This window comes from Carettochelys insculpta, chromosome 31 (genome assembly GCF_033958435.1).
Source record: "Carettochelys insculpta isolate YL-2023 chromosome 31, ASM3395843v1, whole genome shotgun sequence".
Classification (NCBI taxonomy): domain Eukaryota; kingdom Metazoa; phylum Chordata; order Testudines; family Carettochelyidae; genus Carettochelys; species Carettochelys insculpta.
The window spans coordinates 4,266,002-4,292,599 of record NC_134167.1 but is presented as its reverse complement, the minus strand read 5'-3'; the positions used below and the strand labels follow the sequence as shown (position 1 = coordinate 4,292,599).

General features: G+C 52.3%; 1 protein-coding gene across 3 annotated transcripts in view; it reads left to right on the top strand.

The window, feature by feature from the left end:
* BMP1 (bone morphogenetic protein 1) overlaps positions 1-26,598 on the top strand; it is an 80,548-nt gene that overhangs the window by 15,606 nt on the left and 38,344 nt on the right. For all 3 annotated transcript variants that reach the window (XM_074981701.1, XM_074981702.1, XM_074981703.1), the window contains exons 2-4: positions 18,929-19,042; positions 21,669-21,830; positions 25,833-25,950. In XM_074981701.1, coding sequence (XP_074837802.1) covers positions 18,929-19,042; positions 21,669-21,830; positions 25,833-25,950 — 394 coding nt within the window. The remainder of the gene's footprint in view (positions 1-18,928; positions 19,043-21,668; positions 21,831-25,832; positions 25,951-26,598) is intronic.

Below are 26,598 nucleotides of genomic sequence, written 5' to 3'. Positions count from 1 at the left end.
TGCTCTGGGTGTGTGTTGTGGAGAGATGCTGGTAGATGTTTGGCTCTGGGTGTGTGTTCCCTCTGCATGCCTCCCCAACCCCATCCAGACAGCTGGCACAGCAGACTGGGAGTGAACCACCCAATGGCCACAAGATCCTTTAATGGGCAAAGGCACCTGGCTAGGTTTATAGCAGATGAAGCGCAGTGTTGGCTGGCTGCAGACTCCCCTGGACCGCTAGTGCATGTGTGCCTGTAACCATAGACCAGCTCAGGGCCTGGCAGGACTTTCTGTGTCTCCCTGCATCAGACAAAGATATTGCCTCTGAGATACATCTTTATAACCCTCCCTCCCCTGCACAAAGGTGAGCACTACCCTTCTGACAGAGTTAGTAACTGCCCCCGTCGTCTTGCACGCGCTGGTTCTATCAAAGCATCTCTGTTGCATGCTGTCATCCTGAGCTCGTCTTTTAGGAGAGGCCAGTGCAGTTCTCTTAGCCTTGGAATTTTTTTTTTCCCATCCCCTGTGTTGGGATGTTCTGGTACCACTTGATGACACGATGTTTCTGAGTGAGTGCTCTGTGCCAAACACTTCTTAGGGCTGCTTAGATCTGCAGTGTCAGCCCTGTGTTTGCTCGAGTCTGGGATCAGGTCCTTCCTCATGCCAGGCCTCTGAGACAAGGACTAATGTCTTGGGCTCCCTTCCCACTGCATATGTTAGGTGTCAGACCCGAGATGTGCAGGCCTGGTTTTCAGAGACAGCAAATAAGTGATGGTGAGCAAGATAACAGATCAGTGCACCCTGTAAGAGAGAGATTCAGGTGCTGCCCAGCTGGTTAGCACAGCACTCTCAGCTGAGAGCATGTGTTTTACTGGTGCACGTAACAAAATTTATTCTGCCCATTGATTGGAGGGAAAAATAGAGGGAACATAGTAACTGACTCTTTGCGTGTGTGTGTGTAAAGTAAGGCAAAGTGAGCAACTCGCTATTCTTCATGACCATTCCCAGTTTGTTTGTTTGTTTTTCAGCATGTAAAAATTAGTCCATTTAATGTGCTGAGTCCACCTACAAATATTCTAAAGACATCTGTCTCTCTCAGACAGGACAAGCTCCACTCTACAAGCACGCCAGGAATGGTTGGTGTTGGTAACTCAGCAAAATGTTACTGTGGTTCTGTCAAATGCTCACAACTGAACATGACTTCCCAGAGCTTTGATACGTCATTATGCTGAGGAAGAATGCTCGCCCTTAGTTTTCAGTCGTGTGTTTGACACGTAGTGGAGTAAATCTGGCACTGCTGCAGGCTGATTGTGTACTTCTGGGGCCAAAGGAGGTGCAGGGCTGGCTCTGAAAGTCTGTTGTACCCGTTGTATGAGGGTAGAGATGCAGAGCCCAGCGAGGAAGCTGGACTTGTCTGTAAAGGTGCCCGAGAGCCATCAGCATAGCTCACACTCGCGGTGCTCTCAGCTGGGTTTTCGCCCATGACCAGTCTGCCTCAAACGTTTAGAGAAGGGTTGTGTGTCAGAGGGACTGAGCACAGCTAAGTCAGTGGGAACTCTGGCCGTCGGGTCTATGGAATCCATCTCCATTGTCCCTAGGTTCTTGTATTCCTGTTGGCAATGGCAGGCCGATAATTACAGCACCCCTAAACTCCCACACCCGCATCCCCTCCTGCCCTAGCACTTTCTTGGGGAAGCAGCGGGATGGATGCTGATGCGCAGTTTGGGTTTGGACAAGCCAGTGGAGGATGCCAATGGCACAGTCCCTTCACTGGAGCAGCCCTGCATCCTGGCCAGACTGTTCACCCCTGCTGCCATGGCACAGCATGGGGCCGGAGGACAGGGAGACTTCCTTTTCTGTTTCTCATCAGCTTCTGTTTCACCATTGCGTCTCATCTCTCACCCGTCCCGCCATGCAGTACAGTAAATGGGCGCTACCTCAGAGTCACAATATGGGAAACAAGTGGCTGCCCTTGAACCTGCAACCTGCTGGAGATAACTGTGCCCTCTCCTTCCTCTGGCTGCAGCCCAGGCCCGGCATGCAGGGCTGCCGAGCTGTTATTTTGTCTACCTGCCTGTGTTCTGCCCTCTGTGCGATCACTCCAGTCTGCTCACCCCGATAAGGCCCCATTTCTGAAAAAGACACAACAACCCCCCCGCAGCAGAGCCAGGCAGAGAGAAGTCTGGAGGGAGGCGCCCAGCTCTTGGGCGAGTGAAATGGAGTGTCAGGGGGAAGTGGAGTTAAAGGGTAAAGCTCCCTCTCAAACCCTAAGGGACTCTTCTTCTCCCAGCGGGGACATGGGCAGCGGCTGGTGCGAGCTGGCAGGGCGCTGGGGCGCATACAGTCTGTCCACACTGTGCGTCACCTCCCTGGGACAGCCGATGGAACTGACGCCGTTGGCTATTTTCAGGCCTGCTACCTCTCTGTCTCCCTGGGCAAAGGCCTGTGCACCCCAGCGATGCATGCCCGCCGCTGGGGCTGAGATCTCCCTTCCAGTCTGCCTAGTTGGTATGTTACAGATGCAAGAGCAGGGGACAGCAGAGCGGGACTTTACCCAGGACTTTGCCTGAGGCTCCTGACCAAAATTTCCCCCTTCCTGCTTGTTTGTGTGGTGCCGTGTGCCTGTCTGCGGCCTTCCTCCCCAGAGGTGGCAGTGCTGCCATGGGGCTGCGCCAGGCAGAGCTTCTGTGAAGCCAGCTGGGACCTGTGGTAGCGAAAGAAAAACATCCCTGGTGTTCCCAATACAGCTTGCACCCTGGTGCAGAGAGGGCGCTTTGGACACCTAACTGAGCCAGGATTGACTGCCCCACATCTCCCAGCTTTCTTCTGGCACTTGTGGTTTGTGTCCACACCACTCCCTGGCCTTCCCTGAGCCCTCTGTGTCTGAGCATTCCCAGCAAGCTGGCTCACATCCCCGCTCTCGGGCTCTTTGCACAGCAGTTTTCTGATGCTCAGTGATACCCACCCCCAAGTGCAGACAGCTGCTGCACAGCTCTAGGATGGAACCCCAGACTGTGAGGCCGAGCTGCCTGTCCCCTGCCTCTCCTCCCTTCCCTGAGTCTCTCCCCTTTGAAGCAACAAGTCGTTGGAAGGTTAAGTTTTTTCTCAGCTCCAGGCAGACCAGCACAGCTGGCTAGGGAGAAGGGAAGCAGCACGAATACACAAAAAAGCTTTCCCTCTTTCAGGAGGGTCCCTGAACCACGCTGCAGAACCAAACAGCGAATGGTATCCCGGTGCTGCTCTGGGCTGGGCCAAAGCCTCGCCCCTTGTAACATTGCCAGTACCTCACCATGGGGGACATGAACTGTCATAAGGGGGTTTTCTTTGTTTTTCATATGAACATAATGGAAATTTCTGTCGGTTTAGATAACATTGGGTGGGCTGGCAGGACTCTGCTAATTGCAGGGATGAAAAGAGCGGCCCAGTATAAAAAGATTGCTCAACCCAGCCTTAGCACACCGTCTCTTTGACTTCCATGGAGCAGTGCTGACGGTCTGGCCCGATGCAGCCTTGGAACAGAAGCCTGTTGCTTCCATCTCGAGGACAGAACGGATTGTGCCAAGCCCTGGCCTTCTGGCTCCTGGCTCTGAGACCTTTTGTGTGAGGCCAGAGTTCAAATTGCCCTCCCCAGGTCGTTGCTTTGGAAGAGCAGGAGAGCACAGGCAGTCCCTTGTGGAGGAGGACAGCTCCGTCACTGTGCAGCAGTGACCTCTGCTCGCTGGATTGGAGAGGTGACATCAGCTATGCTGTTGAGTGGGTCACTGAGAGGTACACAGTGCCATGAGGCAGATGAAAAACAATAAGGCAGCAGGTCCGGATTTGATCCCCATGAAATGTTTAAAGATGGTTGCCCAGAGCAAATTTGGCAGCTTGATGTGCTCATGCTTACAATCTGGACAAAGTAGGAGACTGCCAGGGAAATGAGGCACACCCTGATTGTCACCCTCTGCAAGAAAAGGGACTGTGGAAACTACTGTGGTGTCTCGCTCCTGGCCACTGCAGGCAAAGCTATGGCGCGGATCCTTGCCGCTCGCCTTCTGCTCTTGTCAGAAGAAAATTTATCAGAGTCACTGAGTGGTTTCTGACCACGTCATAGAACTGTGGCTGTGATCGTCACAGCATGGCAGCTGCCAGAAAAGTGTTGGGAGGAAAAGTTACCATTGTGTGTGGCTTTCACTGATCTGACTAAAGCCTTTCGTTGAGTAAATCACTGTGCCCCCTGCACTGTACTTTCAGGGATTGGATGGCCTGATAAATACATCTAAGTCCTAAAGTTGCTTCAAAACAACATGAGAATGACTGTTCTGAGTAGTACAGGCTTGCAGAGTGAATCTTTCAAAGTACAAACAGGAGTCAAACAGGGCTGCATCATCGCCTCATCCATGTTTGCAGTTTTTATTGTCATCATTCTTTACCTAATTGCTGGGAAGCTCCCAGCTGGCATTGAAATCATTCATAGAATGGATGGAAAGCTGTTCAGGTGTAGCCGGCTGAAAGCTAAGAGTAAAATTTCTGCCACATCTTTCGTGGAACTGCAGGATGCTGATGACAATGCAGTTTTTGCCCACTCTGAGAAAGCTATTCATTCTATTCTGAATGTGTTTGCCAATGTTTGCACATTTCTTGGTCTCGCACTTAACATCAAGATGATCAAAGTGCTCCATCAGCCCTCTGCAAAGGAGGTACCACATGCTCCAGCTGTTAAAGTCAGTGGAGAAGTACTGGAGAAGTTCAGTCATTTCCTCTTCCTTGGATGTCATCTCTCATCCAAGGCAGATATGGACACAGAAATCCAGCACCATCTGAGCTGGGCCAGTGCAGCGTTTGTTTGTTTGCAGCATTCAAACAGACACCAAGGTTGCTGGTTATTCTACCAATGTTGTATGGGTCTGAAACGTGGACAACCTACAGATATCACTTATAAGTTCTTGAGAGGCATCACAAGTTACAGTGGCAAAAAGCATTTTTAATGGAGTTGTAGACTCATCGAACTAGAAGGAACTTCGAGAGGCCATCAAGTCCAGTCCCTTGCACCCACAGCAAGACCGAACAGCATCTACTGAATAGCTACCTGCACGGGAGCTGTATCGGAACAGCCACGTGCAGTTAAAAAGATCGCTCCTCTGCACTGCCCCAATAGGTGGTTTGATTTCTGCAGTTATTCTGCAGCTGATCTTCCACTACCCTTCCACCCAGAGCCTAAGGAAACCCAAGGCTCCTGCCCCACACCAGGCAGCAGTCACTGGCTTATCCAGAGCTTTACCGGAGCCGCAGCTGTGTGCTCACCAAAGTGGGCGGGAGAGGCACTTCGGAAACATGGGAGAGGGTTTAAAGGTGACGGGCAGATTTCCCGCTGCTGCAGCTCTGGGGAAGCAGAGCTCAGAGCTGTGGCCAGAGCTGTCGTTGTCACGGGGACAGCAGTATTGTGAGGCTGTTGCTGGAGGGCAGTTGACGCCAATGCAGCTAATTTGGTACAGTACAGTTGTGGTACCTCTGGGAAAGGGCTCAGAGATGACTTGCGTTTAGAGACCGATAACAGATTTATAGGGCCCTGGGCCTGAGCTGGGGGACGTGGGGAGCCCTTCCACCTCCAGTCTCCTACAGCAAGAGTGCTGGGTGGGTGGACGGGAGCAGGCCTCTATGCCTGACCCTGCTCCCCAGGAGCAGCACCAGGCAGAGCAGGTTGGGGCACAGTGGCACCACATTTTTCTTGGGCACCTAGTTGGCCAGGACTCCTGGGCACAGGCCTCATTGTCCCAGTAGCTCATCTGCCGTTGCTTGAAATGCAAAAACGAGTGTGGGGACATGCAAAGATATGTTGAAATAAGGCAGAGGTTACTGGTAAACCCTGGAGACCAGGCCAAATTGGTACACTGCCGCAAGATCTGCGTGGAGACCTGGCAGGAGACCGCTTGGTGCCATGCAGAACGGGGACCAGAGCATTGGTCTCCCACACAAGTTTGCCCACCTGCTTCTGTATTTTGTCTTTGGTGCTCTCGATAAGTATCAGACTGAGGGCCATGGCAAAGGATCAGGTACGGCTCCCCTGCCCTGCGGGTGCGCTGGGGCGCATTGCGGAGAAGTGAGCCAGCTGGTCCTTGCTCTGTGACTCGGGACATGTTGCTCCTCAGGACCCTGGGGGCAGACTTTAATGATGTGGGTAGTTGTGTGGGGGAGCTGAACTGTGACCTGCCCCCCACCCCCCCAGTACCTCTCCCATGGTAATTCCATGCTTTGCACTTCTTGGCCAAGGAGCTCAAAAGCTCGTGGGAGCTGGGAGGTGCTCAGCTTGGGGCTGGCTGGCTGGACAGCCCTGAAAAGGGTCTGATTTTCAGACAGTCCTGGGCACCTGCTTGTTGAAAAACAGGCCCCTCTGCAGTGCCTGCAAGGGGCTTTCCAGAATCTCGCCTCCCTGGCCCTCTACGAAGGAGGACAGGTCACCGGAGGAGGGCGGTAACTTTCAGTGACCGTTGGTCTGAGCTGGGTGTGGTGTGAATGTGGGAGACAGCCCATGTGCAATGTGCAGTCACCCTCTGAGACACTTTCCCCACCTCTGTGCCAGAGCACTGTGCGTATGTGAATGCAGGGTGGACACAATTAAAATGTTGCCTCTTCTCAGGCTGCCGTTCTCACAACTGTCTGCCTACGTCTGTCTTCTGGCAGGAATGTGAGCCACCTCTTCCATTCATGGCCACAGCCCCTGCACACCTAACTTCCTGCAGAAGCGCCCTCCGGGACATCTCACAAACTGTGCTGTCTTGTTCCCAGGGGGGTCATTCTGAAACGTAAAGCAGCCGGGTTGTTGTGGGTGACGATGGATGCTCAGCCTGTTGAGGAACTTTGTTATGAGGCAAAAATCAAGAGATCAGTATGTCTGTGTAATAGACTCGAAGGGGCAGCTGCATTACTCTTTAGCTTCACAATTAACAAGAACAATAATAATCCTGTGGCACCTTATAAACTAACACATTTATTGGAGCTTTATGCTTTTATGTAGAGACTGTCCAGAAACTGTACACCACACCGCAGTAACTCCAGCTCAGGAACCAATCCCTGCAAGAAACCTCAGTGCCTACGCTGCCCACACAGCTACACCAGCAGCTCCATCATCACAGGACCCAGCCACATCAGCCGCACCACCACGGGCTCATTCACCTGCACATCTACTAACGTAATATATGATATTGTGTGCCAGCAGTGCCCTCTGCCATATGTGTTAGCCAAACTGGACAGTCTCTGCGTAAAAGGATAAATGGACATAAATCAGACATCAGGAACGGTAACATACAAAATCCTGGAGGAAAGCACTTCAAACTCCCTGGACACTCGGTAGCAGATTTAAAAGTAGCCATCCTTCAGAAACAGACTCCCAAGAGAAACTGCAGAGCTACAATTCATTCGCAAGTTTGACACCATGGATTTTGGATTGAACAAAGACGAGGAACAGCTGGTCAACTACAAAAGCAGTTTCTCCTCTCTTGATGATGTTCAACCTCCACATCAGCTGCTGGCAGTGGACCACATCCTCCCTGACTGAACTGACCTCGTCAGCTCTGGCTTTCCTCTTGATTGGGACTCCCTTCTTCACACGTGCCTGCATAGTTAGACCCGCCTCTGGAATTTCTGACAAAGTGGGTCTTTGCCCACAAAAGCTTTTGCTCCAATAAATCTATTAGTCTATAAGGTGCCACAGGACTTCTCATTATTTTTGCAGATACAGACTAACATGGCTACCGCTCTGATACAATTAACAAGCAGTCCTGAGTCACCTTAGAGGCTAGCAAACATATTTGTTAGTCCATGTACTATCAGTTTGGAGGAATGCCCCAGCCATTCCCAAATCTGTCCTGGACTGGTTAAACCCAGCCCCCTCTCAGCTTGTCTGTCCTGAAATAGCTCTACTGGTTCACATGGGGTCACATCAGTGTGTGTCAGTGACTGAGCGTGTGATTGTAGCTTATTAATTATGTTGTAAATGTTTCTGGGCAGGGACTGCAGCAGTCTGACTCGCCTCTGCCTTGCATCTTGTGGTGTCGTCATAAAGTGAGCGTAGCGTGCTGCCATTGTTACTGCTTGTGCTCAGGGACTGTGGTGAAGGGTGAATGTATAGAGCTTTCCTTCTACAAAAGAGCAGGTTAGATGGACATCTGTCATGGGTGGCACAGGGTGCCTGGTCCTGCCATGAGGGCAGGGGACTGGACTTGACTGCTCGAGGTCCCATCCAGTTCTGGTGTTCTATGAGTCTGAGAAAAAGACTTCCAAACCAGACTGCTTAACACAATCAAATTAGAACTGAACAAGGACTTATAATGGTTATCTCACTGCAACGACAATTTCCCCTCCCTTGGTATTCACATCTCCCCATCAACTGCTGGGAGTGGGACACATCCAGCCTGACTGAGGCGGCCTTGTTAACACTGGTCCTACACTTGATAAGTAAGTCCCTTCTTTTGATATGCTGGTACATACATAGCCCTGCCTCTGAGGTTTCCACTCCAGTGCCTCTGACAAGATGGGTTTTACACACAAAAGCTTAAAATGCCTTAGTCTTTAAGGTGCCACAGCACTCCTTGTTGTTTTTGCAGATACAGACCAACACAGCTTCTCTTACAAATAACAAGACATCCTGTGGCACCTTCTAGACTGACAGATTTTTGGAGCATAAGTTTTTGTGGAAAAGACCCGCTTCGTCAGATGTAACGGCTTCCCCTCGGAGCCCTGAAATAGATTATGTATATTGCTGTCACATCAAGAGCACGATTAGTTGATAGATGGACTGGGGGCCAAATCAAGACCATAAGATGCTATTGAATGAACCCCAAAACCTTTTTATTTACTTATTATTTATTTTATTTTGTTTTCTCTGGAATCTGGACCTTAACCAGGAAATTTGGACCTAGACAAAAATAATTGACTACCCTGGGTCTAGTGATCAGGACACAATTGCGCTAGGTGCTGTACAAACACCTAGCAGGAGACAGCCCCACCCAGGGGAGTTTGTTGTCTCCATGCACAAGCCAGACAAGGTGTGGAAGGTGAGAGGAGATACCCAAGGTCATGCAGCAAGTCAGGAGCAGAACCAGGGTTAGATCCCCAACCTCCTCGTTCACCAGAGATGCTCAACTCACCAGCCCACACTCTTTCTTTCCTTTCTGCTGTGTACCTCAATGCTCACGTTAGCATTCCTCCTACAATGCCTCTGAATGGCACTGGGCAGTGACGAATCAGGACCCTCGATTTTGTGTGTCTGTACAGAGCTTAGCACAGCACAAACACCTATCTTGAGTGAGGTTTCTGAGCAATTGCAGCAGCAACATTGCCAATCCTATATGGTCAAAACTCAGGACTCTGCAACCCTTTGCAAATCAGGAGATTGGCTTTAAAAATCATGAGTGTTTTGTTGTTTTTTTTTTAACCAATGTGCGGTTCTTTATGTATCAGCCTTTGCAGGAGGTGGGGTCACATCTGCAAGCTCATTTCCACAGTCATGATAGCTAGAGACCTTTTTTATTTTAAACGATGGCAGCTGCCATTCTCTGGCATTCCCATGACTCCAGGAGCTGGAGCTGGAGCCCAACTGCAAATCTGAAATGTCACAATGCTCATGAGAAAATTGTGAAGTTGGTCCCATCAGCAGTGTGCTGGAACACGGGATAATTGGCTGAAGGCCTTTGCTTGTTTTGTTCAGACACAAATCGCTGCTTGAAGCTCTGCAATGACTTGCAACTTGTGCACTAAGTCAGTTTCCTCTGTCACCCAGCAGGATCAGAGGAGGAGCTGACCCAGAGACAGTTGTCCCTTCCCTTCTGGCAACTCTGAACTGTCAACTCCCACCATCTGCCTGAACTTTGGGGCTGAGTGCTGGCTGAAGGCTGCTAAAATTCTCCTCTTCCCCCTTGCATTGCAGAAAGGATAATTACAGGGAGCGTGCTTGCTAATCTGCTATCCACATCAGACAGCACCAGCCATTCTGCTAACGGGGGGATAAACAAGTCACAACAGCATTGCATCAATAAGCCAATGCACTAAGAGGTATTAAAAGTGCCTTGAGAATCTCTTGAAATCTTGGAGTCATTATTTATCTAAACTCCGGTGGATCATTTTATACCATTAGGGGAAATTTCTTGCTTGAAAAAATATTTTTTATGAAAATTGCTTTTTTGTCATGGAAAGGAGAGCTGGTTTCTTGTGACATTTTCGTGTGTGTGTTTCCAGATAAAAAGGATGTGATATAAATACGATATGGAAAACAATTAAAAACTGGACAATGTTTGAGTTTTAAAAATGGTTTTGTTTTGCTTTGTTATGAATATTTTTCCTGGAAATTCTTAACTGTTAATTTCTGACCCTCCATTAGCTGTGTGACTGGACCCCTCTCCCTCTCTCAAATCACTTTGCAGACAGTAATTAAATCAATCCCCCATTCCCCAGTGAGATGGACGTGTCTCACCATCACCCACTTTGTGGCGAGCGACGGCACACGGATGCTAAGTGAGCTGGGATGAAGATCCTGCACCCGTTGCAGCAGTGGTCTGTCTCCCAGCAGGCTTTGGCCCTAGCCCAAGGATGCACACAGCAAGTCAGTGCAACCTGGGAACAGAGCCCAGGAGTCCTGACACCCAATCGCCTGTAAATACCACTTGCTCCCTGCCAAAGGAACGCAGCTGTCCTCATTCCCACTGAGCAGCTCTCGCCACAAGTGCTCAGTCCCCTCTCAGAGCCAGGGCAGAACCCAGGAGTCCTGATTCCTAGTCCCGTGGTCTGAATACTTCTGCACCCTGAGCTGCATCCACAATAGCCTCAGCTGTGCCAGTGGTACTGAGGATGGCACAGGGCCAATGACCAGTGGATTTTCTTAACCCCCACGTCCCTTAGGCATCCTTTGGACAGGGCTAGACAACATGCCAGTAACAACACTGGCAGCTGGGGGTGATCAGGCGATAACAGGGAACAAAAAAGGTTAGGGCCTCGGTACAGACAAAATCGCTGTCCTCTGCATTCCTTGACGTGTTCCCTGACCCGCAGAGAGCCTCCCCCACAGTCACCCAAGACGCCTTGCAGTCGTGTCGGTACATGTGTAGCTGAGGTCTTTGAAAGTGCTGATAGCAGGAGCTGGGCAGCGATACTTCGCTGCCTCGGTTTTGCTGAATGTTTAAAACACAGATTGATAATGACGGGTGTCCCCTGTTCTGCTGGGGCCTTTAGGGGCTTGGTCAAGAGGGAGGAATTTAGACTCTGCCTCTCCTGCTGGGGGGCCCGGTGGCCACCTTCTTGCAGTGACTGATTTCTTGTGTTTTGTTTTGTTGCCTCTGAGGCGGGGAGGCGCGTGGAACTTTTCCAGCTCCTAAGCAGGCTGTTGGTCTCCGCCAATTCCCTTCACCGATGAGCCCTTCAGAGGGATTGCTGCAGAGAATGGAGCCTCACTGTCCTCTTCCCCGCCCAAGTGGCTATTAAAATGCAAACGCACAAAGCCACCTTCATTGAAGGATATGCCCAGCATCAGTGAGCCAGACCCTTAGCTGCAATAAATCAGCATGGCTCAGCTGAAAGCATTAGCCGCTTTTCAGAGGAGAGGCATTTCTTTGTCAGTTACTGCAGGCAACAGAAGGAGCCTGAGACTCTGGCGTTAAATAGTTACCGTTTAGTTACCCAGATCTGGCCCGAAGCGTAAGTCCCCCCATGTGGCTTCTATACTGTCTCTTAATTTATATCTCTTGGCTGCATTCTGAGCCCTGCTCCTCCAGCCAGCTTCCTTTCCCTTCCTTTCTGTACTGTTCTTGGCACTGCCTGAGCATTAATGCATTTGAGAGTCCTACAGTCCTTAAGCTTCTCCCTCAGAGGCTGCAGGTTCTGACATGTTCTCTAGAAGCTGGATTCTTTTTTAGGGGGTTGTACTTGTTGTTGTTGTTGTTGTTGTTTTTTCTACTACTCTGCTGCCTCCTTGCCCACATAATTGGATAGTTACTCCAAATATTGTACAATTTGCAGCCAGGTTCCTTTTTTCTGGTTGCATGAGGCAGTAGAGTGCCGGGTTGGGAGCCCGGACACCTGAGTTCTTGGCCCAGTCTCGCCCTGGGCCTGCTCTGCAATGCTGACGTATCACCGTACGTGTCTGGTGGTGCTCTGCTGTCCAATAGGGAGCAAACCTGCAGGAAGTGCATTGCGATACTGGCTGTGTGCACGCTACAGAGCTCACAGCTGTATTGGGGAGATCTCTCCCGTCGCTACTCCACGCAGATGGGAAAGAACTCCCCTGCCGACGTAATTAAACCATCCCCAAGGAGCGGTCGTAGCCATGTTGGCAGGAGCAGCTGTCCTTTCACTTAGTGCTGTGCACGTCAGCAAAACGTATGCTACTTGGGGAGGGGTCGCAGCCTGAGTGACATGCGTTTTGCCGGTGTGTCAGTACAGACAGAGCTGCGTAGAGCATTGCTGTTGGCTGCCTGGTGCAGGATGTGATCCTTAGAGACAGGCCCAAGCTATCAAGTCCAGAGCCAAAAGTCTCCAAGTTTGGTCAGAGCTGGGGATTGGTTCAGCCATTGTGAACCACGTTCACTTCGGGGTTGGGGTTTGATTCTAGCCTAATATTTAAAAGGCTTTTGATTTTCTGTAGTCACCCTAATGGTCCTGCCTCGTTTTCATTGCTGAAGGCTTAATTAAAGTTACGAATTGCATCACAGCAGGGAGTGCGCATCACTTCTCCTCATGCATAAACAAGACCTGTGCCCTTATTTCCTTTTCATTTCTATGACACTCTCCTCCAGTCTTCTTGGAGCCAGAAAACGTCGCTAAGGCAGAAGGAGGTGGCTCATTTCATTGAGCCCCACGGTCCTGTCCTCGTCCCACAGCTTTCCCTTTGAATGATCCTAGCTTTGGGCTGTGGCTGCCCAGTGATTGCATTGCAGAGGGGAGGCCAAGCTTCCCACTTTGCACAGTGCTGTGCAAGCAGAATGCAGGCCTGGAAGCTCCCTGCCCCAGCGAGCTTACAATCTACATACGTCTTTCGACACCGGGCTCTTATGGGAGCAAGACAAATGATGTAAAGCTCTGCTGCAGACCTGCAGGAGGGTGTTTCAGTGAAAGTCTGGCCCCACCCCACCACAGACGGCTGAGCCAGTGGGGAGCAGAATCCCCCTCCTATGGCAGGCCCGCAGAGTGTTGCAGATGTCTCTCTGAGATGCAGCCCCCTGGGCTTACATATGGATTCCATCTATATATGGAAGAGGAGCCTAGATGGCTTTTCCAGGGAAGGGAAGGGAAGGGAGGAGGTAACAGCCATCTGCCCAGACAACTGCTAAGACTGGGGAATTCTCTGTCTCCTCTGGCCAGGAATCATCCAGTTCCCTTTTAGCACCTTTTCCCCCTACGGCAATGCGAGTTACATCCTTTGAAGCTTCAGCAGCTCCCAGAGTCGCCCCCTATGCACCCGACAGCGCAGGCTTTGTGTACCCCAGAGAGTCCAGTGATCAGGAGCCAGTCATGGGGGAAGCCTCGCAAGTGCAGAAGTGCAGGTGTCATTCACCCCAATGGCGGTGGGGCAGGCATGTCCGGCAGGGTAGGAAGGAGGCCAGGGCCGGGAGGGGAGCAGAGAGAGGGGCACAGTGTGCGACTGCCGTGGAAACCAGCTCATGAAAGGTTTTAAACACCGGCAGAGTAATTCTGAAACACGTGCCATGGGGCTCCAGTTTGCTGAGTCCCTAGGCACCACCGTAATAAACACAGTTAGTAAATAATAATAAATGAGATTTCCGAAGCTGGGTACTGGAATCCCCTCAGCTGCTTTCTCCTGCTGCACGCACCAGGTGTCCCCATGAACTCTCTCTGCCGTACTCTGGGACAGATAGCTGAGAGCCTCACCAGGCCCCTGGGCAAGGCTGGGGCCCCTGCTGTGCACTGCCAGAAGGGGCGGGGCCTCAGGTGGAAGGGGTGGGGTCAGGAGAGCCAGTTTGCAGCTCTGCCAGGGCCACGGCGCCCGTTCCCTCGCCAAGCCAGCAGTGCTGTTCGGAGCGCATCATGCAGCGATTTAAAGGGCCCAGGGCTCTCGGCCAGCCTTTCCTCCAGCTCTTGCCATCCGCGAGCAGAATAGATTTTTGTAATGCGATCTGAGGCATGTGCAGGTGTGCCCCACCAGGGCAAACACATGCTGCCATCTATGGGCGCCCTGGGCCCTCTGCTAATCAGCTGGGCAGCATTTGACTCCCTGCTGCCTGGCTGCCCCAAATGCTCGGCTTACAGGGAACGCTGCTCCAGGCCCTTTTGTATCCCTGGCCAATTGTCCCCTTGCCCCTCCCCTGTTGGCAGGCCTGGCCGTGTATCTGCAGCTTTAGGCCGTGTAGGTGCATCCCGTGCAGAGAAGTGACGGGCATTCTCTGCTTTCATGGCCCTGGGTTGTCCTTAACCACCCAGAGCAGCAGCGGTGCCGCTGTGGCAGTGTGCTGCAGTAGAATTGCCTCTGTAACCAGGAGGATGGATTCTCCGTCTTCTCTGGGGGTCACATTCCACGCACGCTCCCCGAGGATTGGGCTAGGACCAGGCCTATGTACCAGACAAGGCCCAAGTTCAGGGCTTCAGGGGAGAAAAGCAGTGCTAGGCCTTGTGGGCCCCCTGCACCGCAGTAAACTTTGTCACACCAATGGAGACAGCTCTCCAGGGCCGTCCTTACCCGGGCAAAACTCCCCATGGTTGTAGCAAGGTTTGCCCAAATGAGGCCCGAGCTCAGGGGTTGGCTCGCAACTCCTGATGGACCCAGACCAAACCACTGGACCGGATCCCAGATCTGAACAATGTGCCTGGGCCACTAATCTTTATCCCAGGACAGCCCCAAGCTTCGCTCCAAGCTTGAAATGTGTTTAAAATCTCCATCCAGGCTTTTCAGCTTGAGCCCCATCTCCGCATGTCTGCCGGATATTGGAGCCCACCCTGTGCCTCCTCCCCCAGGGTCCCCACCCTGCCCTGGCTCTGGCTCTGCTGTCAGCCGTGGCCATCCCACCATGGAGCTGACTCCAGGGCTTGCTGTGGGAAGGAGGGAAGCAGAGGTGGTGTTTGCACCAGGGATCTCACACTTGCACCAGATGATTTCCATCCCCTTTGGCAGATGACACTGAGGTTGCTCGAGTGTCCCTTGGCTGTGGGCTGCCGTGTGTGCGTGTGCAGAGGGGCAGAGCAAGGAGGGGGCAGAGGGGGAATTTGCAAAAGATGCTCCAGGTTTAAAACCATTTGTGTGATAATGATGAATAAAAAAGCCCTGCGGGCGGCTGTAGCCACAGCAGATGTCTGAGCACTGCCGCTGCCAGCGGAGCTGGTGGGCTGACACAAGAGCAGGGCCCAGATGACCAGTGGGCACTCCATCCCCATCCAGCTTCTTTGGGGAAGGCGGGAGAGGGAGAGTCTGCTGCAGTCCTTTGGAGGTGCAAGGGGAGTGTGGAGTTACTCGCCTGGCCTGGCCTGGCCTGGCCTGGCCTGGGCCTCAGGAGAGGCTGGGCAGGAGAGACCCAGAGAGAGAATCTCTGTTAGCCCTGGATGAGAGCTGCACTTTGCACTGGTGCGGTGCTGTCTAAGGTCGATTATCTGGGATTGCAACATGGTATGCACAAGAGAGCCCATGGGAAGGTCATGGGAGAGCAGCTACTCTTCCCCTCCCGCCGTGGTTTGCAGAGGTTATCAGTGCCCCCAGTCAGCTGGCAAACGTGCCCAAGTGCCAATCTGCAGGGCGCTCGGCCGCGGCCGTACAGCTAGGGGAGTGCGACTGATCTGAGCTGGGTTTACTGGTGGGAGCAAGAACCCAACAGATTTGTGGGGGGGTGGTCCTTCCTCGCTGAGCTTCTGGGCAGCCTGCAATTAACCCAGTGACCCATCTGGCCCAGCAGCCTCTGTCCATGAGACAACCTCTGAACTCCGCGCTCAGGGCCCTGATTCCTCCTTGTCCTCCACCTTGTGCACTCACTCCCACCAGTGCCGAGGGGCCTTCGGATGCCAAACCAGAAGAGTAGCGTTTGACCCCCCGTTGCACTGGTGAAAATGGCTGCCCAGGGCAATAGAGAAGGGACCTTTGGGAAGGTCCTGGGCAATGTTCCGGAGTGCTAGCCTAGAGAACAGACTCTTCCGTTTGTCCGTGGAGCAGGTAGGGCAAAGGTAGGGCAGGGCAAGGCAAGCTTCTCCCAGCAAGGTACATGCTCCCCTGCTGACATGCAAGGGATACTCTCTAGAGTCAAATGGGGAATTCAGTCTCCACTGATCACCCACTTCTCCGCTTCTTCTCAGGCTGCCTGTAGAAGCACCAGGTAGTTCCAGTGAGTTATGGTGCTCCCCAATTAAAAAAATTACCATGATGAGTCACAGTTTTAGTTGCACCAGGACACAATACCAGAATGGAAGCATGTCCTCTGGAATGGTTGCTGAAGCATGAAGGGGCATACAAATGTTTGGCCTCACTGGCACATAAATACCTTGTGCCAGCAGGTGCCAAAGTGCCATGCGAATGTCTGTTCTCCCATTCAAGTGATGACAGAAATAAAAAGAGGGCTGCATTGGCTCTCAGAAATGTAAACAAACTTGTTTGCCTGAGCGATCAGCTGAACAAGAAGTAGGACTGAGTGGACTTGTAGGCTCTGAAGTTTGACGTTGTTCTGTTTTCAAGTGTAGTTGTGTAACCAAAAACAATCTACATTGTAATTGTACCTTCACTATAAAGATACTGCACTGTTTCACTGTTTCTCAACCTGTTCTGACTAACGGACCCCTTTCTGGAGTCTGATTTGTCTTGCAGAGCGTAAGTTTCACCTCACTTAAAAACTACTTGCTTACAAAATAAGACATAAAAATACAAAAGTGTCCCAGCAGACTATTACTGAAAATTGCTTACATTCTCATTTTACTATATAAGTATAAACCAAACCAATTGGAATACGAATATTGTACGTACATTTCAGTATATTGTATATAGAGCAGTATCACCAAATTGTTGTCTGCATGAAATTTTAGTTTGTACTGACTTTGGTACTGCTTTTTCTGTAGCCTGCTGAAAAACTAGGCACATGTCTAGATGATATTTACTACCCCTGGAAGACCTCTGTGTACCTCCAGTAGTTTCTGTGCCCTGACTGAGAATGGCTGCACTTGTAGTACATGTAAAAGGTTAATTGAAAAATAGTATTCATTTATCATTTTCACAGTACAAATATTTGTAAGCCAAAATCATGATATAAAGTGAGTATGGTACACTTTGTGCTGTGTTGCAACAGAAATGTAATCTTTTTGTCACGTAGAAAAACGTCCAAAATCTTTAAATAAATGGCATTTCTGTGATGTTTCACAGCGCGATTGCAAGGGTGAAGATTCACAGTTAGTTAATTTGTGTTGCGTTAATTGCCACAGCCCTAGTTGTGCCATGCGGCTCCTGTAATGAAGTGGCACTCTGGTTTCGTTCAGTGCCGGATGGTTGCGTCTTTGATAGCTATTGGCGAGGTCCAGATTCACACAGCAGATGCAGAGCTGCTGTCTGCTTTTCCGGAGGCTCCTGATTGGAGCCTGACAGGCGCAAAAGTCTGCTATGGAGACAACTACCCTGCCCCTGGGACTGCAAACAGCATCAGTGGGTCGACGGCCAGAACCCTGCAGTCAGGACCTCAGTGGGGCTGACATGCAGTATAGGCCGAGTGCTGGCCATCTTGTGTTGAGACTGGATTCCACATTAGAGCAGCTTGTCAAAGCATCGGGTCTGTCTGTCTCACTAGCAATGGCAGGAATGCCTCAGATATGAATGTACTCTGGCAGTGCTGCTAATGTCAAGGCTTTATAAATCATGAACCCTGTCCCACAAATCAGGGAACTGGCTTACAAATCCAGAGGTTTGGAAAAAAATACCCAGCAAAACGGTTGGGTCGTTTTGCTTTCCTGCCTCGTCTCTGAGCCTTTAGAGCTCATGCAGGTCCTGTGTTCCAGCTTTTCTCAGCAGCCGGAAGTGCTAGAAACTTGATTTTTCTCTCTCATGAAAGTTGAGATTCTCACCTAAGCTCCTTCAGCTGTACTCAGAAAGCCTCTTGAGAAATGCCCCAAATACAGCACGACTCGCAACACCCACAAGAGCTGACAGCGCTGCAGTCTTGTGATGCCTACAAGTTGTCACCAGTTGTCAGGCTCCTGCCCCTTCTCCTGTGACTACAATTATGGTACAGGTTGAACCTCTCTATTCTGGCACCCTCAGGACTTGAGCAGTGCCGAGCGAAAGAATTTGCTGGACCATGGGTGGTCAGTATTGTCTAGCAGCCTTGTCAACACTTCCGCTGCTTACAGGGCTCTTAGAAAACATTTAGGGGAAAATCACAGTGAAATAACAGCACAGAACGCTGAGAGCCAGGACCAGTGGCTGCAAACAAACTTTAAGGGACTGCCGGAAACTTGGTCTCACCCATGATAAGCGGACATGCAGCTAACTAAACTCATGCTTGAATATGGATGTTGCTAGACAAGAGAGTGCTGGATTAGAGAGGTTCAGCCTGTGCCATATGGGACCCTGGAACCAAGATCCACAATCCCTGTCAAAATACTAACAAGGGCATCTGTCTAGTGCATGTATTGCCCTGGCAGATAGGTGCTGGCCAGAGCCTTCTCGTGAACGGGGCCAGAATGAACCCTATGCATTGCTGTTACCTGAAAGACCCTGTTTGCTGCCTGCAGTGGAACCTAAGAGCTGCAAAAGGCCACATCCTGGGAAATTTCACCTGTAGGTGCTCCAATGGGAGCTGAGCTCCTGAAAATCTGGCCCAGCAGTGGCTGCAGGACCCGTGAAAACCCAGGCCTGAGTATCTGATCTTTGCTGTGATTCATTCCACACTGAATAATAACCCATGGCTGCAACCTCCAGGGTTCCCCTTGTGAAACTCCTGCAACGGGAGGGCAGTAAAATGTAACCCTGCCCCTTAACTGGCCTGTCCCCTTTTCTGTCTTGTAGCTGCCTTTCTGGGAGACATCGCGTTGGACGAGGAGGATCTCAGGTTGTTCCAACTGGACGGCCTCACGGACCTCAGACGCCGCACCATTGAGAAACCAACCAGCACCACCTCAGGTACGGCGCTGCTGCCAGCTGCCTTTAGCTGCCTCCTCACACAGGTGGTCGGAGACAAGTGGGCTGGCCAAAGCCTTCCTGGGCTGCAAAGTTTGGGATGGTTCTGCCGCTGCTGCTGGGATGGTCCCCACGGTGACGTTTCTCAACGGTTTCCAGCAGTTAACATGCTGTCCTGCCATGCCATGGCAGGGGGAGTCCCCAGAGCAAAGGGGATCAGCCGGCAGGGGAGGGCTCGACTCAGGGCCCATGGAGAAGAGGGGATTGTGAATTTCCCTCATGGGGAAAGTCAGTGTGACTGGGGAGCCCAGCTCCCCTAAAGCCCCTTTGAAAACTCCGTCTTGCACCGTTACTGGGGGGCTCCTGGCACTGTTTGACCTAATGGTACAGTGTTGGCCTGAGATCCAGGAGACCCCAACTTCCCGGCTCTGCTGCTGCTGTGCTGTTTGCCTTGGGTGAGTCACTTCACCTGCATGGCTCAGTCTGGAAACAGGGCTCACAACACTTATCTATCTTCACGCAGTACTTTGAGGGATGGGAAGGTGGAAGGGTTATTACTCCTGCCCTCCTTATCTCCCTGGTGGGGCCTGTCTTGGCATTCTCCCAGAAGGCGCGAGATGCAGCAGGCACCTGTGAGAAGTTTAACTGGCTCTCTCTGCTTCAGGTGCAAGATATGGTGGTGATTTGTAGACTGATAGCACCTAGGACCCCAGGCCATGCTCTCTGTGCCAGGTGCTGTACGCACACAGAACGAAGGCGCAGTCCCTGCCCCCATGGAGCTGGCCAGTTGAGCCCCCAGGCCAAGGTGGGAAGGAGACTTCCCCGTCTCAGGAGTCTCTGTGTTGCCAACAGGTCACAGACCCTCTTGTGCTGTGACACACTCCTGCTCTGGCTCTGTTCACCACAGGCTCTGTACTGTGACTTGTGCACAGGAGCCTTTCGGCACCACTGTAACGGCAGGGCTCCCCGGCCCTGTCCTGCTGCCTTTCTTTCATCCCACGTCCACCCCACACCGAAGGCAAACACAGCAGCCTGGCCAGACAGGAGAGCTGCCCAGACCTTGCCGCCCCTCCTGCTGAGAGTCAGGGGTCATTGCCCCACTAGCTGCGCTGCTGTTAGCTCAGCTGCGAGTGCTGAGTGAGCCTGAAAAGGGGGCCGCTGGCAGGGCTCCACTGACAATATTTGCAGGCTGCATGTCCGTGTGGGACAAGACAAAGGCCCCGGCTCGCAAGGGCCTGTTCCCATCCTGCTGCTCAGGGGAGCCACTTCACCGTTCACATTCCCCTGGCAGCGCTGGAGTTGCTGGGCTCTCGCCTCAAGCCTGGCCTGTCTCCCTGGCAGGATCTCGTCAGCTAGAGGGAGGCTCTCCCTGTGGAGAGGAGCAGATGTCCGTGGCATAGGACTCTCACGGCTGGGCCGGGCTAGAGGGGATAGGGCTGGGGCAATGGACCAGTCGGGGGCTAGCAGGCTTTTTCCTACCTGCACCATCCTGCCTCATGCCAAGTGGGCCCGGTGGTCCAGCCTGGCTGAGATGTTCTCCTTTGGGGTGCTCTGTTCTCAGGTGACCTGCCTGAGACCATCCAAGGAGGGCTGGCATTTGGATGGTGTGAAGCAAGTGCCCTCTGCATGGCACCTTGAACAGGGTGCCCAAAACCACCTGTGAAAATCTCCTGTGAACTGGTCGGGGTTCCCGGTAGCGTTCCCTGTAAGCTATGGCCACTGAGAGGAGAGTCCAGTGCCGCCCAGCTGATAGCAGAGCATCCGCAGCCAAGAGGTGGTGCACATCCACCCATGCCTCAGCGCGCAGAACAGAATGTATCCCACACGCGGGTGGGAAACGATTTGCAGGAACCTTGGTCCCCAGGCTAATCGAGGGACACAGCATCCTCCCAGTGCCCGAGTCCTTTCCACAGACATGCGGGGCGGGGGCTCTGTGGCAGCTTGCTCTCATTTGACTCCTGTCCTGGATACTGTCTGCCTGCAAAAGCAGCAAGTTCCTCTCACCGTGTCCTTGCCCCCGGGGCTGATTCACTTGGCATGGCCACACCCGGTCCTTTCAGCCTGCCCCAACCGGCAGGGACACCCCCTGGGAAGTTCTCCGGGGTGCTGGTCATGCCACTGACACCTGCCACCTTGTTGTGACTCCCAAGCCAAGCACACGGCGCTGGACATCCAGGGGTCTCTAGCTGACTTCTCTGCTCTGTTCTGAGCCAGTTCAAGAAGGACCAAAGCAGCTGTCTCCTTGGTGCTGCAGAGAGCTGGTGGCTTTGGCAAAGGCTGTGCGAAGGGGGTGATTAGCCCATCTTGTCTGTCGTCTGGGCTACAACGTGACACTTCCTGGGCTGCCGCTGTGAAGTCCTGGGTTTAAGTGTGATGCAGGCTCATTCGTGAAATGAGTTGGATGGTCTCATCTTAGTCCTGGTTATCATGAGTTTCAGACTGGGCCTTGGAGCCATCGCCCCAGAACCGGTGGGGTGGAGCACGGGGTATCAGCTGGCCAGGTGTGCAGGGTTGCTGGGCCAGCTCCGTCGCTGGCGGAACCGATGGCAGGGACCAATCTGGCTGGGGACAGTCAGGTCACCCGGACTGAAGTTCACACCCTCTGCCTTTGCTGTTCTGTTGCCTCCAGGGACCCACACCAACAGCACCAGCCTGACGTCCAGGCGACAGCAGAAGAGGCGATGGAAGAAGGGCCAGGAGCGATCTCGAAGGCGCCGTGCAGCCACCTCCCGCCATGAGAGGGTGTGGCCAGATGGGGTCATTCCCTACGTGATCAGCGGGAACTTCAGTGGTGAGTGGGGCAATGGCTCAGTCTGCAGAGAGTGCAGCCATTGCCGAGCTGGGCAAGGGCTTCTCTTGCCTGGTTTACCTTCTGGCTATCTGCGGCTGAGGAAGGGAGGGTACTAATCTGGCAGCAGTACAGTCCTGTGGTTAGAGCGGGGGGCTCGGGAGCCTGCCCCAAATGTGCTGCAGGACTGTGTCTGAGTGTCTTCTCCTCTCTGAGCATCAGTTTCCCTGTCTGTTGAAATGGGGTTGGTGACATCTGGGACCCTACCGAATTCGTGGTCTATTGGGGGGTCAACAGCGCAGTATTAGGATTTTGAAAATCCTAACTTTCATGATTTCAGCTATTTAAATCTGAAGTGTCAGGGTGCTGTAGCTGTGGGGGTCCTGACCCAAAAGAGGTGACGGGGAGCAAACTTATTTTAGGGTGTTAGTAGCATAGCCACCCTTACTTCTGCACTGCTGCTGTTGGCACGCTGCTGTCAGAGCAGGGTGGCTGCTGGCTGGGAGCCCAGCTCTGAAGGCAGAGCCACCGCCAGCAGCAGCGCAGAAATTAGGATGGCCTGGTCTGGTATTGCCACCTTTCTTTCCATGCTACTGTCTTCAGAGCTGGGCACCTGGCCAGAAACCTCCCCTCTCTGGCCACCCGGCTCTACAGGTAGCAGCACAGAGAGGTAAGACTGGCATTGTATGGTACTGCCGCCCTTACTTCAGTGCTGCTGCTGGTGGGGCGCTGCCTGCAGAGCTGGGCGCCTGTGCCAGGAACCGCCACTCTTTAGCCACCCAACTCTGAAGGTAGTACGCAAATAAGGGAGGCAATACAGCGGCCCTCCTAAACTAACCTTGCAACCCTCCCACCCCCAGGTTGAGAAGTGCCGGTGAGATCAGAACAGCATAGAGTAAAAGCGCACTAAAAGCCAGATTTCACCGTCCACGCCACATTTTTCACGGCCCCGTTGGTGGGGCTCTATTGATGACTCTTGCCTCCTTTGGTAAGAGACCCATGCACTATGCAGGCAGCTGCTGGCACTGAGGACAAGGGGAGCCGCTGGGTGCTGGGTCCCTTTGAAAACCTGGCCATGCTGTGCCATGGAAGAATGAATGATGGCTCTCGGTGCTGTAGGGCCCTAGTAAAGGTCCAGCCCAGACTCGGCCGCATGCCTGTGCTGCCCTTCACCCACTGCCGCAGGGCCTGTCATAGTGAGCAGCGAACAGGGAGCATCCAGGAGGAGCTCAGAGGAGTGTGGCTTTTGGGGGGCTGCATCGAGAGCTGGTGGGTTGAATATCTGCCTGTGTCTCTGAGCATCTGATGCATCTGACGAAGTGAGTCTGTGCTCACGAGAGCTCATGCTCAAAACTTTTCTGTTAGTCTATAAGGTGCCACAGGACCCTTCGTTGCTAGAAAAACTAGGATCAGAGGAGTTGGCCATGTCAGTCTGTATCTTTGAGAACAACAAGAAGTCCTGTGGCACCTTACAGACTAACAGATATTTTGGAGCATAAGCTTTCATGGGCAAAGAACCGTTCGTGCATCTGATGAAGCAGGTCTTTACCCACAAAAGCTCATGCTCCAAAATATCTGTTAGTCTATGAGGTGCCACAGGACTTCTTGTTGTGTTAGAAAAACTACATGTACACAAATGCATGGGTCTGGATTTAACGAACCCAAGGGTACTGAGGAGTTGGCAGACATCACTGCCGAGCCTTTGGCCATGATCTTTGAAGACTCTTGGAGGTCAGGAGAGATTCCAGGTGACGGGAAAAAGGCAAATGTAGTGCCTATCTTCATAAAAGGAAAGAAGTACAATTCAGGGAACTAGAGACCAGTCAGCCTTACCTCAGTACCTGGGAAAATAATGGAGGGGATCCTCAAAGAATCCATCTTGGAGCACTTGGAAGAGGGGAAAGTGGTCAAAAGTAGTCAACATGGATTCACCAAGAGCAAGTCCTGCCTGACCAATCTGATTAGCTTCTATGACGAGGTAACAGGCTCTGTGGACATGGGGAAATCAGCGGATGTGATATACCTTGACTACAGTCTCCAACAACATTCTTGCCCATAAGTTAAGGAAGTATGGATTGGATCCATGGACTATAAGATGAATAGAAAGCTGGCTTGACAGTCAGGCCCAATGGATAGTGGTCAATGGCTCAGTATCTGGATGGCAGTTGGTTACAAGTGTGGTGTCCCAAGACTGGGTTCTGGGGCCGGTGTTGTTCAACATCTTTATTAATGACCTGAATGAGGGACTGGATTGCACCCTCAGCAAGTTTGTGCATGACACCAAGCTAGGGGGAGAGATAGATATGTTGGAGCGGAGAGAGAAGATCCAGAGTGACCTGGATAAATAGGAAAATTGGGCCAAAAGAAATCTGATGCAGTTGAACGAGGAGAAGCGTAGAGTCCTGCATCTGGGACAGAAGAATCCCAAGCATTGTTATAGGCTGGGGACTGACTGGCTCAGCAGCAGTATGATGGAAAGGGACCTAGGGGTTATGGTGGATGAAAGCTGGATATGAGTAAACAGTGTGCCCTTGTAGCCAAGAAGGCTAACGGCATACTAGGGTGCATTAGGAGGAGGATTTTGAGCAGCTCTAGAGAGGTTGTTTTTCCCCTCTTTTCGGCACTGGTGAGGCCACATCTGGAATATTGCATCCAGTTTTGGGCCCCCCTAGGCTACGTCTACACGTGAAGCCTACATCGAAATAGCTTATTTCGATGTAGCAACATCGAAATAGTCTATTTCGATGAGTAACGTCTACACGTCCTCCAGGGCTGGCAACGTCGATGTTCAATTTCGACGTTGTGCGGCACCACATCGAAATAGGCGCTGCGAGGGAACGTCTACACACCAAAGTAGCACACATCGAAATAAGGGTGCCAGGCACAGCTGCAGACAGGGTCACAGGGCGGACTCAACAGCAAGCCGCTCCCTTAAAGGGCCCCTCCCAGACACAGTTGCACTAAACAACACAAGATACACAGAGCCGACAACTGGTTGCAGACCCTGTGCCTGCAGCATGGATCCCCAGCTGCCGCAGCAGCAGCCAGAAGCCCTGGGCTAAGGGCTGCTGCCCACGGTGACCATAGAGCCCCGCAGGGGCTTGAGAGAGAGCGTCTCTCAACCGCTCAGCTGATGGCCGCCATGGCGGACCCCGCTATTTCGAAGTTGCGGGATGCGCAACGACTACACGGTCCCTACTTCGACGTTGAACATCGAAGTAGGGCGCTATTCCTATCCCCTCATGAGGTTAGCGACTTCGATGTCTCGCCGCCTAACGTCGAAGTTAACTTTGAAATAGCGCCCGGCACGTGTAGCCGTGATGGGCGCTATTTCGAAGTTAGTGCCGCTACTTCGAAGTAGTGTGCACGTGTAGACACAGCTCAAGTGTAGAAAGGATGTGGATGTGCTGGAGCAGGTTCAGTGGAGGACAACGAAAATTATTAAGGGGCTGGAGCAGAAGACCTATGAGGATAGGTTGAGGGATTTGAGCTTGTTTAGTTTGCGGGAGAGAAGACTGAGGGGTGATTTAATAGCAGCCTTCAACTTCCTGAAGGGGAGCTCTAAAGAGGCTGGAGAGAGGCTGTTCTCAGTGGTGACAGATGGCAGAACAAGGAGCAATGGTCTGAAGTTGAAGAGGGAGAGCTGTAGGTTGGATATTAGGAAAAAGTACTTCCCCAGGAGGGTGGTGAAGCACTGGAATGCGTTACCGAGAGGTGGTGGAATCTCCATCCCTAGAGGTTTTTAAGTCCTGGCTGGACATAGTCCTGCCTGGGATGATTTAGTTGGGGTTGATCCTGCTCTAGGCAGGGGGCTGGACTAGATGACCTCCTGAGGTCCCTTCCAGCTCTGTGATTCTATGATGATACGATTATTGGTAGTCCTGTAGCAACTTGGTGCACTCGTAATGGACCCAGACCCCGCTGCTGCTAGGCGCTGTACAAACAGAGAACAAAAAGCTCCTAGGGCATAGCTGAACTCCAGGTCTCCTCCTGTCTCTCCTGCAGGTAGCCAGCGGGCGATTTTCCGCCAGGCCATGCGCCACTGGGAGAAGCACACCTGCGTTACATTCCTGGAGCGCAATGTGGAAGAGAGCTACATAGTGTTCACGCACAGGCCCTGTGGGTGAGTGGGGCCGGGGAGAGCTGGGCAGGAGGCGGGTCTCATTCCCAAGAGCCAAAGGAGCCATTGGGCACCGAACAAAATTGCCCAAGGTGGGAACTAAGGCTGAGAGTTTTCGAAGTAGTCCCGGGAAGTTAGGTACTCACTTCACTTGGAAATTCAATAGGAGCTGAGCACATTGCTCTCTGAGGCCCCCTTGGGAAACGCCAGCCTAAGATGCTGAGTGCAGAGCTGAGCACCCCGTCCCCACCTCCACCAAATGAGGCAGCTTTGCCTAGCAGTCAAAGCACAGCCGTGGGAATTCACACACTGCCAGCCTCCACTGCTGACTCGCCAGCTGACCTGGAGCAGAACACTTTGCTACCCTGGGGGCGCAGTTTCCACACTGGTGATAACAACAAGGACCTGTCCCCACAAGGGACTGAGGGGACTTGACTCTGTAAAGTGCTCTGAGAGTCTCAGGCGGAAGGGGCTGCCGGAGGGCCTCGGGTTAAGAGTTAATTATAAAAGAGGTTGGCTAATTGGCATTTGGAGGAAAGGGGAATTCCAGTGAGCTGGGTTTGGAGTGCACACAAGGGGCCTGACTCTCCTCTGTCACTGGTGTAACTCTGCTGAAGTCAAGTCACTGTGTGGCATAAAAGCGATGCCAGG